At 42.7% G+C, this 14,164-nt stretch overlaps 1 protein-coding gene across 4 annotated transcripts in view; it reads right to left on the bottom strand.

The window, feature by feature from the left end:
- Window positions 1-876, bottom strand: part of garnl3 (GTPase activating Rap/RanGAP domain like 3) — a 209,267-nt gene extending 208,391 nt beyond the window's left edge. The window contains exon 1 of one of the 4 annotated variants that reach the window (XM_064943218.1): window positions 537-876. In XM_064943218.1, coding sequence (XP_064799290.1) covers window positions 537-640 — 104 coding nt within the window. In that variant the 5' untranslated portion in view covers window positions 641-876. The remainder of the gene's footprint in view (window positions 1-536) is intronic. The other 3 variants (XM_064943221.1, XM_064943215.1, XM_064943216.1) reach the window with 3 other exon arrangements.
- Window positions 877-14,164: the final 13,288 nt, after the last annotated feature.

The raw sequence follows: 14,164 nt of genomic DNA, 5'->3' as shown, positions 1-14,164 counted from the left end.
CAGATAGTGATTTTTGCACCACCAGAAGTGACAGACACCCATGCGTAACGGTCCAAAATATGGGCGCACAGTTGTGGAGACAATTTCATTAGCTCGATTTTAAATAACACAACATCCAAAAAGACAGTACGCATTGAAACGCATGTTCGGTTATAACGTTTCATGCTCATCTAAATAAAATTCAGCAATGCCACAGACATTTCACAAAATCCCAGTCTACAGTTAACTGTAGCCTACAATGAAACATTGATCAGTTCGAATTGACTGTAGGCTAACGTAATAGACCGGGTTCGCAGTTCGCAGAGTGAACCCGCATGTTTATTTTGGGCATTCCTCGAGCTCTGGAGGAGCACGTTCACTTATACCAACAAAAAAACACCACAACCGCAGTCCACGAAGAGATAGGGTCGGTATATATCAAGGGTCACTTTTCCCAATCAAACATGTGCCGTTTCAAATGTTACGCGAAGCCAGATCATAACCCGTTTCGGAGTTTATACCCAGAATGAGCCCCCATCACCCCATGCGTCACCTACCTCGAACTAATCTCAAAACTGCACCCTTTCCGAAGGAGCAGCGCTCTCTTCCGCATGATGCCCGTTTTGTCCCGGCCGAGGTACACATTTATATCCGAATTCATGGGTGCCGGACGAGCAGGCAGGTATTTACTCCGTAAAAACAGATACGCTTCTTCCTTCCACTTAGTCGGACGGCGACAGGAGCGAGGACGGAAAGAGGCGGAAGAAAGGCTCACCCCCCAAAAAGAGAGAATAGACTACCAAACTCGCCTCCGCTGGCAAAGGGAAAGTGAGGCGCAGACTTCCCTCAGCTAACAAAGACGGGACCAAAAGCTTGAGTGCAGCATGGCTAGTGGTTTGCTCCTCCTCTCCTGAACTCCATAAGATAGAAATTAGATACCGTTGGTCTCTCGGTTCCAGAGCAAGTTACCGTTACGCAATTGGTAACCCTGACAGGATTCGAGTCCCGGGCAGACTAAGAAAACAGTAACGGTTTTAAATTGAGTCCTTCCATCTGTTTCTAGACTCTTGAGCCTATAAAATGGGCTGTTGATTCATATACCAATGGTTCTGAAGAGGCAAAAATCATGAATTGCTCCCCAAGGTCTTCATTAAGGTGAGCATCCATTAGACTGTCTCCAGGGCCGTTTGAAGCTGTGGTAGAACAGATCTGCTGTTTAAACATACCAAATCCCATTTAAACAGAACTGCAGCAAGCACTGCTGAGAGGAATGTCTGGGAGCAGGTGTGTGTACCAACCACTGAATTAGTTTGGCCTGAGGGATCATAAGTTTGTGTCACAGGTGTGACTAACTGCTCTGTAATCAAGTTAGTCATGTTATTAGTTCATTGACTAATTGATTGAACACCTGAATTGTATTTAAGTTGTGTTTCTCTCTGAAGTGTGGCCCCCCAGTGGAGGGATGCAGTCCAGAGGTATGGTGGGTTCTGGGAGTATGGGGGAACACAAGATGGACTCCAGGCCTGCACCACCTCTCCGCCTGTGCCTTTTTTTGTTACTTTGGTTGTTAGTTTCAGTTTAAATTGCATGGTTTGTCAATGTTCCTGGGCCAGTGAGAAGGCCACTGCTGAAAGGTTAACTTTGTAAACCATGCCCTATGATGTATTAAATGCTGAAACTGGTCCTGGTCCACTTCTGAAACACTGCATGCAGCCTGCGTCCCACACAAGCACTTGTCTTTTCTACCATAAATTGGGCTTTATGTTAACAACCTACAGTACTTTCTTTCTGTTTGAGGATAAGGAACCTGCACTCCTTGAAGGAACACACACAGGATTTGAGCAATGCCGAGAGCATATATAAATCTGAATCCTCAACATCCGCTCATGATTCAACCAGTGATTCGACACAAACTGAACGTGTCCTAAGGGTGTGGGAAAATATTGATTGAATCATAGATTCATTATTCAGAAACATCTGTTATCCAGAGAGCTGTACGTGGTAGAATGAACAACTCACTCACTGTTTCACTCATGGAATTGCTTTTCCATTTTCATAAATCTTTTGATATGGTCACTTTTTTTGCTGTGGAAGGTAGTGTTCTTTTCATACTCCTCAAACCTCCATGCATTTCTTCTCCATACTACATGCTGACCATTTAGTACCCCTCCATAGATATCATGTACTGTAGTGTATACTTATCATATACAGTTGAAGTCAGAAGTTTACATACACTTAGGTTGGAGTCATTAAAACTCATTTTCAACCACTCCACAAATTTCTTGTTAACAAACTATAGTTTGGGCTAGTCGGTTAGGACATCTACTTTGTGCATGACAAGTAATTTTTCCAACAATTGTTTACAGGCAGATTATTTGACTTATAATTCACTGTATCACAATTCCATTGGGTCAGAAGTTTACATACACTAAATTGACTGCCATTAACCAGCTTGGAAAATTCCAGAAAATTATGCCATGGCTTTAGAAGCTTCTGACATCATTTGAGTCAATTGGAGGTGTACCTGTGGATGTATTTCAAGGCCTACCTTCAAACTCAGTGCCTCTTTGCTTGACATCATGGGAAAATCAAAAGAAATCAGCCAAGACCTCAGAAAAAATGGTAGACCTCCACAAGTCTGGTTCATCCTTGGGAGAAATGTCCAAGTGCCTGTTCATCTGTACAAACAATCGTACGCAAGTATAAACACCATGGGACCACGTAGCCGTCATACCGCTCAGGAAGGAAATGTGTTCTGTCTCCTAGAGATGAACGTACTTTGGTGCGAAAAGTGCAAATCAATCCCAGAACAACAGCAAAGGACCTTGTGAAGATGCTGGAGGAAATAGGTACAAAGTATCTATATCCACAGTAAAACGAGTCCTATTTCGACATAGCCTGAAAGGCCGCTCAGCAAGGAAGAAGCCACTGCTCCAAAACCACCATAAAAAAGCCAGACTATGGTTTGCAACTGCACATGGGGACAAAGATCATACTTTTTGGAGAAATTCCTCTGTTCTAATGAAACAAAAATAGAACTGTTTGGCCATAATGACCATCGTTATGTTTGGAGGAAAAAGGGGGAGGCTTGCAAGCTGAAGAACACTATCACAACGTGAAGCACGTGGGTGGCAGCATCATGTTGTAGGGGTGCTTTGTTGCAGGAGGGACTGGTGTACTTCACAAAATACATGGCATCATGAGGAGGGAAAATTATGTGGATACATTTTCCAAATGGACAATGACACCAAGCTTACTTCCAAACTTGTGGCAAAATGGCTTAAGGACAGCTAAGTCAAGGTATTGGAGTGGCCATCACAAAGCCCTGACCTCAATCCTATAGAAAATGTGTGGGCGAGCAATGAGGCCTACAAACCTGACTCAGTTACACCAGCTCTGTCAAGAGGAATGGGCCAAAATTCACCCAACTTGGTGAAGCTTGTGGAAGGCTACATGAAATGTTTGACACAAGTTAAACAATTTAAAGGCAATGCTACCAAATACTAATTGAGTAAACTACTGACCCACTGGGAATGTGATGAAAGAAAGAAAATAAATAATTAAATAAATAATTATCTGTATTGTTATTCTGACATTTCACATTCTTAAAATAAATTGGTGATCCTAACTGACTTAAAACAGGGAATTTCTACTGGGATTAAATGTCAGGCATTGTGAAAAACTGAGTTTAAATGTATTCGGCTGAGGTGTATGTCAACTTCTGACTTCAACTGTAATATCAAATTATTATTGCATCATTATTTATCAGTCCCCCTCAACTGCCCACCTCCATCAAAATACACACATGTCCCCTTCTGTACAGTCCTATGATCGGTGAGTAGGAATGTTTTGGTGAGGGTTTGCTCAAACGTGACTCACACTGGCAGACCAGCTGCACAGGGAGTCTGGAGTCATCTGGATCTGCTCTGGTTGGAACACAACAGTTTGTGATTGGATGGAAGACTACATCCTGCAGCTCTGATTGGTTGAAGACTATCGTTTGTTTGTCTGATTGGGTGGAAGACTGCAGGCTGCAGCTCTGGTGGGGCGCCAACTCACTGACTCCACTGTGACTCACCCCTCATGGCCATTGATCGCTGAGTTGACCGTACAATCAAACAAACAGATATCACACTCTCCAACATTTTTATCGTTGAAGACTACTGAATTGGCCGCATTTCAGATATGATATCATCAAAAGGTCTCTGGTTTTTTGGAAATGACGTGTTCGCTTCAAAGTCAAACAAATCAATCTGGCAAATGATACACCTGGCAAGTCTCCCTGGATAAAAATGAAACAACGTGTTGTTCCAATAATTTTCACCTTTGATTGGAATTCCTGGAATCGTACAGCAGGATGCCTGTTGTGAGAGAATTGCACAGAGGACAGAGAGACTGGGAGCTCTAGTCTGTATTTTGTCCATATACAGAAGCCTCCAGTACAGGAGCCATAGAGTCTCTCCAGCCACCTGCCTGCTCAATATGCTAATGAGATTAGCTCGGGTCTGGCCACATGATGTCATCATTCACTACTGCATTAGACTGCCACTGTAACGAGATGAGTAAAATTGGTGTTCATAAATAATGTATGAGCTGTAAATATGTACAAGGTTTATGACAGGTGGAATTCTGTGTAGATTAGAGACCGAGCTCTGAGCATTGGATGAGAGACATGGAGGAGAAATAGTTCAGGAATGGAGGAATAGTGTGTTTTAACTGCTTTTCTTATATCCACAATGCCTCCTGACTAATCTCTCTCTCACACACAAAGACACACATACACTATGCCTTCCTCAATGGCTCTATCTCTGTCTCTATTTCATTTTACATTTAAAGAGCTTTATTGGTATGGGAAACATTCAGTAATATTCAAAAGTTTGGACACATTAACTCATTCCAAGGTTTGTCTTTATTTGTACTATTTTCTACATTGTAGAATAATAGTGAAGACATCAAAACTATGAACAAATACATATGGAATCCTGTATTAACCAAAAAAGTGTTAAACAAATCAAAATATATTTTATATTTGAGATTCTTCAAAGTAGCCACCCTTTGCCTTGATGACAGCTTTGCACACTCTTTGCATTCTCTCAGCCAGCTTCATGTGGTAGTCACCTGGAATGCATTTCAATTAACAGGTGTGCCTTGTTAATAGGTAATTTATGGAATTTCTTTCCTTCTTAATGCGTTTGAGCCAATCAGTTGTGTTGTGACAAGGTATAGGTGGTATACAGAAGATAAGACCACATCCATATTATGGCAAGAACAGCTCAAATAAGCAAAGAGAAATTACAGTCCATCATTACTTTAAGACATGAAGGTCAGTCAATCTGGAAAATTTCCGCCATAGGAAAGTAAGACCCAGAGTTACATCTGCTGCAGAGGATAAGTTCATTTGAGGTAACTGCACCTCAGATTGCAGCCCAAATAAATGCTTCACAGAATTCAAGTAACAGACACATCTCAACATCAACTGTACAGAGGAGACTGTGTAAATCAGAACTTCATGATCAAATTGCTGCAAAGAAACCACTACTAAACGACACCAATAAGAAGAGACTTGCTTGGGCCAAGAAACATGAGCAATGGCCAGTAGACAGGTGGAAATTCGTCCTTTGATCTGACGAGTCCAAATTTGAAATGTTTGGTTCCAACCGCCGTGTCTTTGTGAGATGCAGAGTAGGTTAATGGATGATCTCCGCATGTGTGGTTCCCACCGGGAAGCATGGAGGAAGAGGTGTGAGGGTGTGGGGGTGCTTTGCTGGTGACACTGATTAATTTAGAATTCAAGGCACACTTACTGTAACCAGCATGGCTACCACAGCATTCTGCAGAGATACGCCATCCCATCCAGTTTGCGCTTAGTGGGACTAGCATTTGTTTTTCACCCGGAAAATGACCCAACACACCTCCATATTGTGGAAGGGCTATTTGACCTAAAAGGAGAGCGATGGAGTGCTGCATAAAATTACCTGGCCTCCACAATCACCACAATGGTTTGGGATGAGTTGGACCACAGAGTGAAGGAAAAGTAACCAACAAGTGCTCAAGACTAATGAGGAATGCTTTTCGAACAGTTTATTTACATAAGTATTCAGACCCTTTGCTATGAGACTCAAAATTGCATCCATTTCCCAATGATCATCCTTGAGATGTTTCGAAACTTAATTGGGCTTCACCTGTGGTAAATTCAATTGATTGGACATGATTTTGAAAGGCACACACCTGTCTATATAAGGTCCCACAGTTGACAGTGGATGTCAGAGCAAAAACCAAGCCATGAGGTCGAAGGAATTGTCCGTAGAGCTCCGAGACAGGATATTGTTGAGGCACAGATCTGGGGAAGGGTACCAAAACATTTATTCAGCATTGAAGGTCCCCAAGAACACAGTGGCCACCATCATTCTTAAATGGAAGAAGTTTGGAACCACCAAGACTCTTCCCAGAGCTGGCCGCTCAGGCAAACTGAGCAATCGGGGGAGAAGGGCCTTGGTCAGGGAGGTGACCAAGAACCCAATGGTCACTCTGACAGAGCTCCAGAGTTCCTCTGTGGAGATGGGAGAACCTTCCAGAAGGACAACCATCTCTTCAGCACTCCACCAATCAGGCCTTTATGGTAGAGTGGCCAGATGGAAGCCACTCCTCAGTAAAAGGCACATGACAGCCCATTTGGAGTTTGCCAAAAGACACCTAAATACTCTCAGACCATGAGCAACAAGATTATCTGGTCTGATGAAACCAAGACTGAACAGTTTGGTCTGAATGCCTAGCGTCACGTATGGAAGAAACCTGCCAACATCCCTACGGTGAAGCATGGTGGTGACAGCATCATGCTGTTTTTTCAGCAGCAGGGACTGGGAGACCAGTCAGGAGCGAGGCAAAGATCAACGGAGCAAAGTACAGAGAGATCCTTGATGATAACCTGCTCCAGACCACTTAGGACCTCAGAATGGGGCGAAGGTTTGCCTTCCAACAGGACAATGACCCTAAGCACACAGCCAAGACAAAGCAGGAGTGGCTTCAGGACAAGTCTCTGAATGTCCTTGATTGGCCCAGCCAGAGTCCGGACTTGAACCCTATCTAACATCTCTGGAGAGACTCTCTCACTGCACAATCCACTGTTTCATCAGCCCAACCAGGCAATTTATAAACTTGATCTCCATTGTAAAAAAGCATCTATACATTATATATCTCGCTTCTTTTAGATTAGCATTTCATTTTCAATAGCATTCAGGGAGCCGACGGAGGGTGTCTCTCATCGAACTCCTTCAAAGTATGACAGGTTTCTACTTTTTCTAGTGTTTTTCAAAAATGTTCTTACTCTGTTTGTTTTGTGCATAACTCCATACACCTGGGCAGAACTGTTGGAATTGATGGGATCTCACCGTCCACCTGACCATCCCACATGCCCGGAGACCGTGGGGCAATGGGCTAGCTTCTCTCTGGAAGTCCTTCCAGAGAAAATGAAAAGGAGACGCAGATGCTAAAACAGACGTGGTGCGGTCTTAGTGAGATTAAAACGCTAGGCGACCCGTCCTCCATTTACAGAGCAAACTACTCGCCAATGTTCAATCATTAATGAATAAATTTGACAAACTGAGCGAGGATATCCATCCCGGGGGACATCAGATCCTGCAACATGTACTGTTTTGTGAGACTTGGTTTTAATCTGACATCCAAATGGATTATTTACAACCAATGGGTTTTACAGTTTTTTAGCTGATAGGAAGTGGACTCTGCTTTATGAACAACGTGTGGTGCGACAGGGAAAATGTACAGGAAGTTCCGAGCTTCTTTGTTCTCCACTCGGAATACCTGGTCATAAAATGTCACACTTTTTAACTTCCAAGAGAGTTCTCAGGGATTATCGCCATGGCTGTGTACATCCCGCCCCAAGCAACACCCAAAAATGCTCCCAAAAATCTTAATTCGACCCTGAACAAACTGGAGACCGCATAACTGGAGGCAGCGCTCATTGTCGCGGGGGACTTTAACAAAAGTCATTTGAGGACTGTGCTCCAACTCGCAGAAATGCAATGCTTGACCACTGTTATATGCCTTATAGACAAGGGTATAATTCCCTCTACCGTCCTCCTTTCAGTAAATCTGACCATGACTCCATTTTGCTTCTCCCCGCCTACAAACACAGACTCAAAATGGAAGTTCCGGTAGTCAGGTCTGTACAAAGCTGGTCTGACCAATCAGAGTCCATGTTCCAAGACTGTTTTCATCATGTGGACTGGAATATATTCCTAGTCAACCTCTCGGGATAACATCAATGAATATGCCGACTCAGTCACTAGATATATATATTTTTGTATTAGATGTGTCTTTCAAAACTTTTCCAAATCAAAAAACACACAGAAGGAATCCCTGTGAATCCTGACTCCTCAAATAGACAAGGCTGTTAATTACTGGATGTGGTCTCAGTGGGTCTGACTCCCCTGAGATGACTAGCTAGCTGAGAGAAACCACAGACACACACACACAGGGGAAGGGGGGATCGGGGGAGCAGAGGAGGGGAGGATGTGAGGAGGAGGGGGGGAGAGGAAGAAGAGGGAAGGGGGGAAGGACCATGGGGTATGAGAGACTGGATTAAGCAAAGACATTTCAGAACACAGCAGCACCCTGTGTAAAAAAACACATCAAAATGCACTCGTCCCCCCTCCACCAAAAGGGAAGTTCACAGGGATTTCTTCTTCTTGTTCCCTCGTTTCTGTGTGAAAGAATCCGTGTGGGTCTCGGTAGTTTTGACTGTTGCTGGGGTAAAGGGAGACAGAGGAAATCCCTTTTCCCATAAAGAAGAGTTAAATAGATTTTAGGCTGGCGATTGGGCATGGTGTCAGAAGTTTGTCAATGAGAACTGTGCTGGAGGCCTTTTCCCTGGGGATCCCAGAGATAATTGAGGGAAACAAATATTATGAGGCGCTGGCAGGCCCGCATACAGACACAGACAGACAGATGTACACACAAACACACACACACACACACACACACACAGAGAAATGGCTGTTGCCTGTAGTCACCCTTAATGGTGACTAATTGACTATCAGGGGACATTTATTAATGCAGACCTGTAGAGGCTTTAGATGTGGTGTGTGTTTGTGTGTGGTGTGTTTTTGGTTTTACTATCCTGTGGGCTATTTTAGGCTTAGGGGTTAGGCTTCGTGTTACAATTAGGGTTAGGTTTTAGGGAAAATAGGATTTTGAATTGGAATTAATTGTTTAATCCCAACAAGGATAGTAAAACAAGTGGGGTCCTTAGGGTCCGGCTCAGTTCGACTACGCTAACCGGAGGGAGGAGACATCAAAGAACAAGGTCATTTTAAATAAATCTCCTTCCGTTTCCGTTATGACTTAATTAACATAAATGAGCACTGTGAAGTTGTGCTTCTGACGGAAGTAGAGTGGCTGTTCAAGTTCAGATTATCTACCATCTCCAAGCATTTCACAATACCCACAATAACATCTTCTAAATGTGTGTACGTGACCAATAAAATGTTATTCTATTTGATGATCTGCCATCTCCAATGAGTGGATGGTTTACATGCTAGTGTGGGCCAGCATATAGAATTACTCTACAGTCCATCCATGCTGTCAAATAACACCACAATAAAAGTAATTGATCAACCTAACAGAGCAATTCTACTACATCTTCTATGTAACAATAGCTCCCTAATGTAATAGTATAGTCTCTCTCTCTCTCTCTCTCTCTGTGGGGGTGATATGTTGGCACGACATTAGGAGAGTCGAGGGGTCGTGGGGGAGAACTAGAAACACTTATCTAAAGGACAAATCTCATCCAAAGATGCATGTCACCATAGAAAGAATGTCATGTCTCAGTGTTGTGGTTTTAATCACTCCCTATGCATACTGAGATGCAGCATCTTTGCCCTGTGGGGATGGAGTTATAGACCATATCATTATATGATCCCCTTGTGCATCAGAGAAAGCCTCTTACTGGTCGTATCCCTGGAAGAGCTGTCGACACACAGCGGTTGAGTGGAAAACTAGGGCAGATTTAACGTTGATTTTTTTTCTCACAGAGAGGCAAAAACTCTTAGACGCTAATGTGACTTATCCACAGCTGTGACCTGACGGAGTGTTAGTGAATTCCAGCTCAAACAGAAATGGGATAGTTCATCACTGATGAATAGCTAGACTGGAGAAAGAAGGGTTCTTGCATGATTCTCTTCACTCAAGTTAAAGATTTTCCTCTGTCACAGTCATTCTATAGGCTAGGGTTGTTGGCTTGAGCCTGGTCAAAGTTAATGTTATTGTAAGAAAAAATGGTGCCAATGAAACTGAATTTGGCTTGATCGCATCTGAAGTGGCATCAGGAGGCTAATAATGCTAACTTTAGCATTAGGATTGCTGTAGCGCAGCAGATGGGAAATCACAAGCTAGTTAGCAGTGCTCGCTAGTAGCAGCCATCGTGCAGTGACCACAATCTGTGAGATCTAAAGTCGACTGTCGGCTACAGACTGGCAAGCAATCTGTCTGACTATTTTGTCTGACACATGAGGACTTCCTAATATAGATGCCGTAAAACATTAGCTTTGTCAGCTAGTGTGGTTGTTGGTTGACTTTGAGTGATGTTGTGTTATTATTCAGAAGGTTCCAGACTCCTGGGTTTGCTTCCCTGGTCGGGAGAACAGAGACAAATCTCACTGTTTAGTTGAGCTTCAGTACCCTGCTTCCAAGGTGGCCACCTCGCTAAACAATAAAACTATTTTGAGGCATATAGTTGAATGTTCTAAATATGATCAAATTGGAACTGAATTAGGGCTGGTTTCCATCCTGATTGCTGAAGCATCACGGAAGATCCGCATAAAAATGTAAAGGTAATTTATGATTGAGCCGACATATGCAGCGTTTAACATGAATGCCGTCTCCGCGACCACGTAAACGTTGCCATTATTCACTCTATACAGCTGAGTTTCAGCAATACGGACTTAATAGAGCCCTTAGTTTGGCTCTGCAAAACGTGTATTGGCATATTGATTGAGTTGTTTGCTGGGGTGGTAGACAATGTCCACAAACAATCACGGAAAAACCATGAATAATTCATCATAATGCTTCTTAGAAAATGGAGTTGCGTTTTTAAAGGCAGTGAATAAAAGAGTGATAAACAAAGAGAAAAGTAGTGGTTGGCTCTGACAACTTGCAGTTACTTTGTCTGCCATCTCTTTATTATATTCACATCTCTGCCTTCTGGGCAATATAGTGAATGATTCATCTCTTTCTAGCTGACACAGAAAAGATACAGGAGAGCGAGGGGTGATGAAAATACAGGTTTGATGCCAACCCAGGTCTTGGTTGAATGTCTTGGTGTTGTCTCTGGTGCCAAGTTTGAGGATGCGGCCGTGGTGGTGACATTCAGTTTGATGCCAGTGCTGGCACGTGTCTCATGGTTTGGATGGGGAGGGTGGCAGAGATAACTGGCAGAGTGGGCACAGGTGTCAGCATCTCAGGAACCTATGGACACTGGGGAGTGTCTTGGCTGGCACTGCCAAGCATTACTGCAGAGGGCACAATCAAAATAGGGATAGAGAAAGAAAGAGAGATGAGACTGTTATTCAGCCCTGAGTAAAATTTAAATGGTCTCACATGGAGACATTAGAAAAGTATTGCATGATGTGATAATAAGGATTTTGATCATTGCATTTTTGGTCTAGATGGTGTTTTTACCATAGTTTTGGTCTGAATGGTGTTTTCACCATAGTTTTGGTCTGGATGGTGTTTTCACCATAGCTGTTGTCTGGATGGTGTTTTCACCATAGCTGTTGTCTGGATGGTGTTTTCACCATAGCTGTTGTCTGGATGGTGTTTTCACCATAGCTGTTGTCTGGATGGTGTTTTCACCATAGCTGTTGTCTGGATTGTGTTTCTAGCATAATTTTGGTCTGGACGGTGTTTTTTTCCATAGTTTTGGTCTGGATGGTGTTTTAACCATAGTACCATAGTTTTGGCCTGGCTGGTGTTTTTTTATCATAGTTTTGGTCTGGGTGGTGTTTTCACCATAGTACCATAGTTTTGGCCTGGCTGGTGTTTTTTTTATCATAGTTTTGGTCTGAGTGGTGTTTTCACCATAGCTGTTGTCTGGATGGTGTTTTTACCATAGTTTGATCTGGATTGTGTTTTCAGCATACTTTTGGTCTGGATGGGTTTTTCCCCCCGTAGTTTTGGTCTGGATGGTGTTTTAACCATCGTTTTGACCTGGATGGTGTTTATCATAGTTTGGTCTGGATGGTGTTTTTACCATTGTTTGGTCTGGCTGGTGTTTTGTATCATGGTTTTGGTATGGATGGTGTTTATCATAGTTTTGATCTGGATGGTGTTTTTTTATCATAGTTTTGGTATGGATGGTGTTTTTTAATCATTGTTTTGGTATGGATGGTGTTTTTTTAATTGTTGTTTTGGTCTTGGTGTTTTTACCATAGTTGTTGTCTGGATGTTGTTGTTTTTTACCATAGTTTTTGGTCTGGATGTTGTTTTCACCATAATACCATAGTTTTGATCTGGTTGGTGTTTTTTTTATCCTAGTTTTGGTCTGGATGGTGTTTTCACCATGTTTTTGGTCTGGATGGTGTTATTACCATAGAACCATAGTTTTGGAGTGGATGGTGTTTTTAACATAGTTGTGGTCTGGATGGTGTTTTCAACATCTTTTTGGTCTGGCTGGTGTTTTTTAAAATCATAGTTTTGGCATGGATGGTGTTTTTACCATAGTTGTTGTCTGGATGGTGTTTTCACCATGTTTTTGGTCTGGATGGTTGTTATTACCATAGAACCATAGTTTTGGAGTGGATGGTGTTTTTAACATAGTTGTGGTCTGGATGGTGTTTTCAACATCTTTTTGGTCTGGCTGGTGTTTTTTAAAATCATAGTTTTGGCATGGATGGTGTTTTTACCATAGTTGTTGTCTGGATGATGTTTTCACCATGTTTTTGGTCTGGATGGTGTTATTGCCATAGTACCATAGTTTTGGAGTGGATGGTGTTTTTAACATAGTTGTTGTCTGGATGGTGTTTTTACTGTATTTTTTTGGACTGGATGGTTTGAATACCATTGTTTTGGCCTGGATGGTGTTTTCACCATAGCAACATCGTTTTTTTGGTCTGGGTGGTGTTTTTACCGTAGTTTTGGTCTGGGTGGTGTTTTTACCGTAGTTTTGGTGTGGATGGTGTTTTTACCAAAGTTTTGGTGTGGATGGTGTTTTTACCAAAGTTTTGGTGTGGATGGTGTTTTTGCCATTTTTGAGGAGGACAGGCATGTGGTAATTGCTGGAGCGGTGTGAGTGAAATGGTGTTAAATACATGCTTTCAATCGTTTCCATGTGTTTGATACCATTCCGCTTGCTCCGTTCCAGCCATTATTATGAGCTGTCCTCCCCTCAGCAGCCTCCACTAATGTGTGTGTGTCCAAGTGCCAGACATAAGCTAAACGATGCAAAAGTCCACCCCAATTAAGGTAAAAACACCATCCAGACCAAAACTATGGGCCTCTTATACAACAACTATTATTAGCATTGGCTCAAGCTAATGTTGTTGAGGGCGGCAGCTAATGTTGTTGGGGGTGGCAGGTAGCCTAGCGGTTAGAGCGTTGGACTTGTAACCGAAAGGTTGCAAGATAAAATCCCGAGCTGACAAGGTAGAAATCTGTCGTTCTGCCCCGAACAAGGCAATTAACCCACTGTTCCTAGGCCATCATTGAAAATAAGAATTTGTTCTTAACTGACTTGCCTAGTTAAATAAAGGTAAAATAAATAAAAAATCTTGAACTGCTGTGACACGTCTGTAATGAACAGGTGCAGCTTGACTTTTTGAGGTTGACTGTTGAGTCACACTGAGGTTAGGCTGACTCTTAAGGGCATCGTTGCTGTGGTGAAGAGGAGCCTTTGTGTCACGCCCTGGTCGAAATATATTATGTTTATCTTTATTTAATTGGTCAGGCCAGGGTGTGACATGGGTTTATTGTGGTGTGTTTCGTCTTGGGGTTTTGTGGGGTGTATAGCGTAGTCTATGGCTGCCTGAGGCGGTTCTCAATCAGAGTCAGGTGATTATCGTTGTCTCTGATTGGGAACCATATTTAGGCAGCCATATTCTTTGAGTGTTTCGTGGGTGATTGTTCCTGTCTCTGTGTTTATATTCACCAGATAGGCTGTATAGTTTTTTCACGT

Source organism: Oncorhynchus masou, chromosome 28 (assembly GCF_036934945.1).
Source record: "Oncorhynchus masou masou isolate Uvic2021 chromosome 28, UVic_Omas_1.1, whole genome shotgun sequence".
NCBI lineage: Eukaryota > Metazoa > Chordata > Actinopteri > Salmoniformes > Salmonidae > Oncorhynchus > Oncorhynchus masou.
Note: the sequence above shows the minus strand (reverse complement) of the source record. Positions and strands in the feature narration are given on the sequence as shown.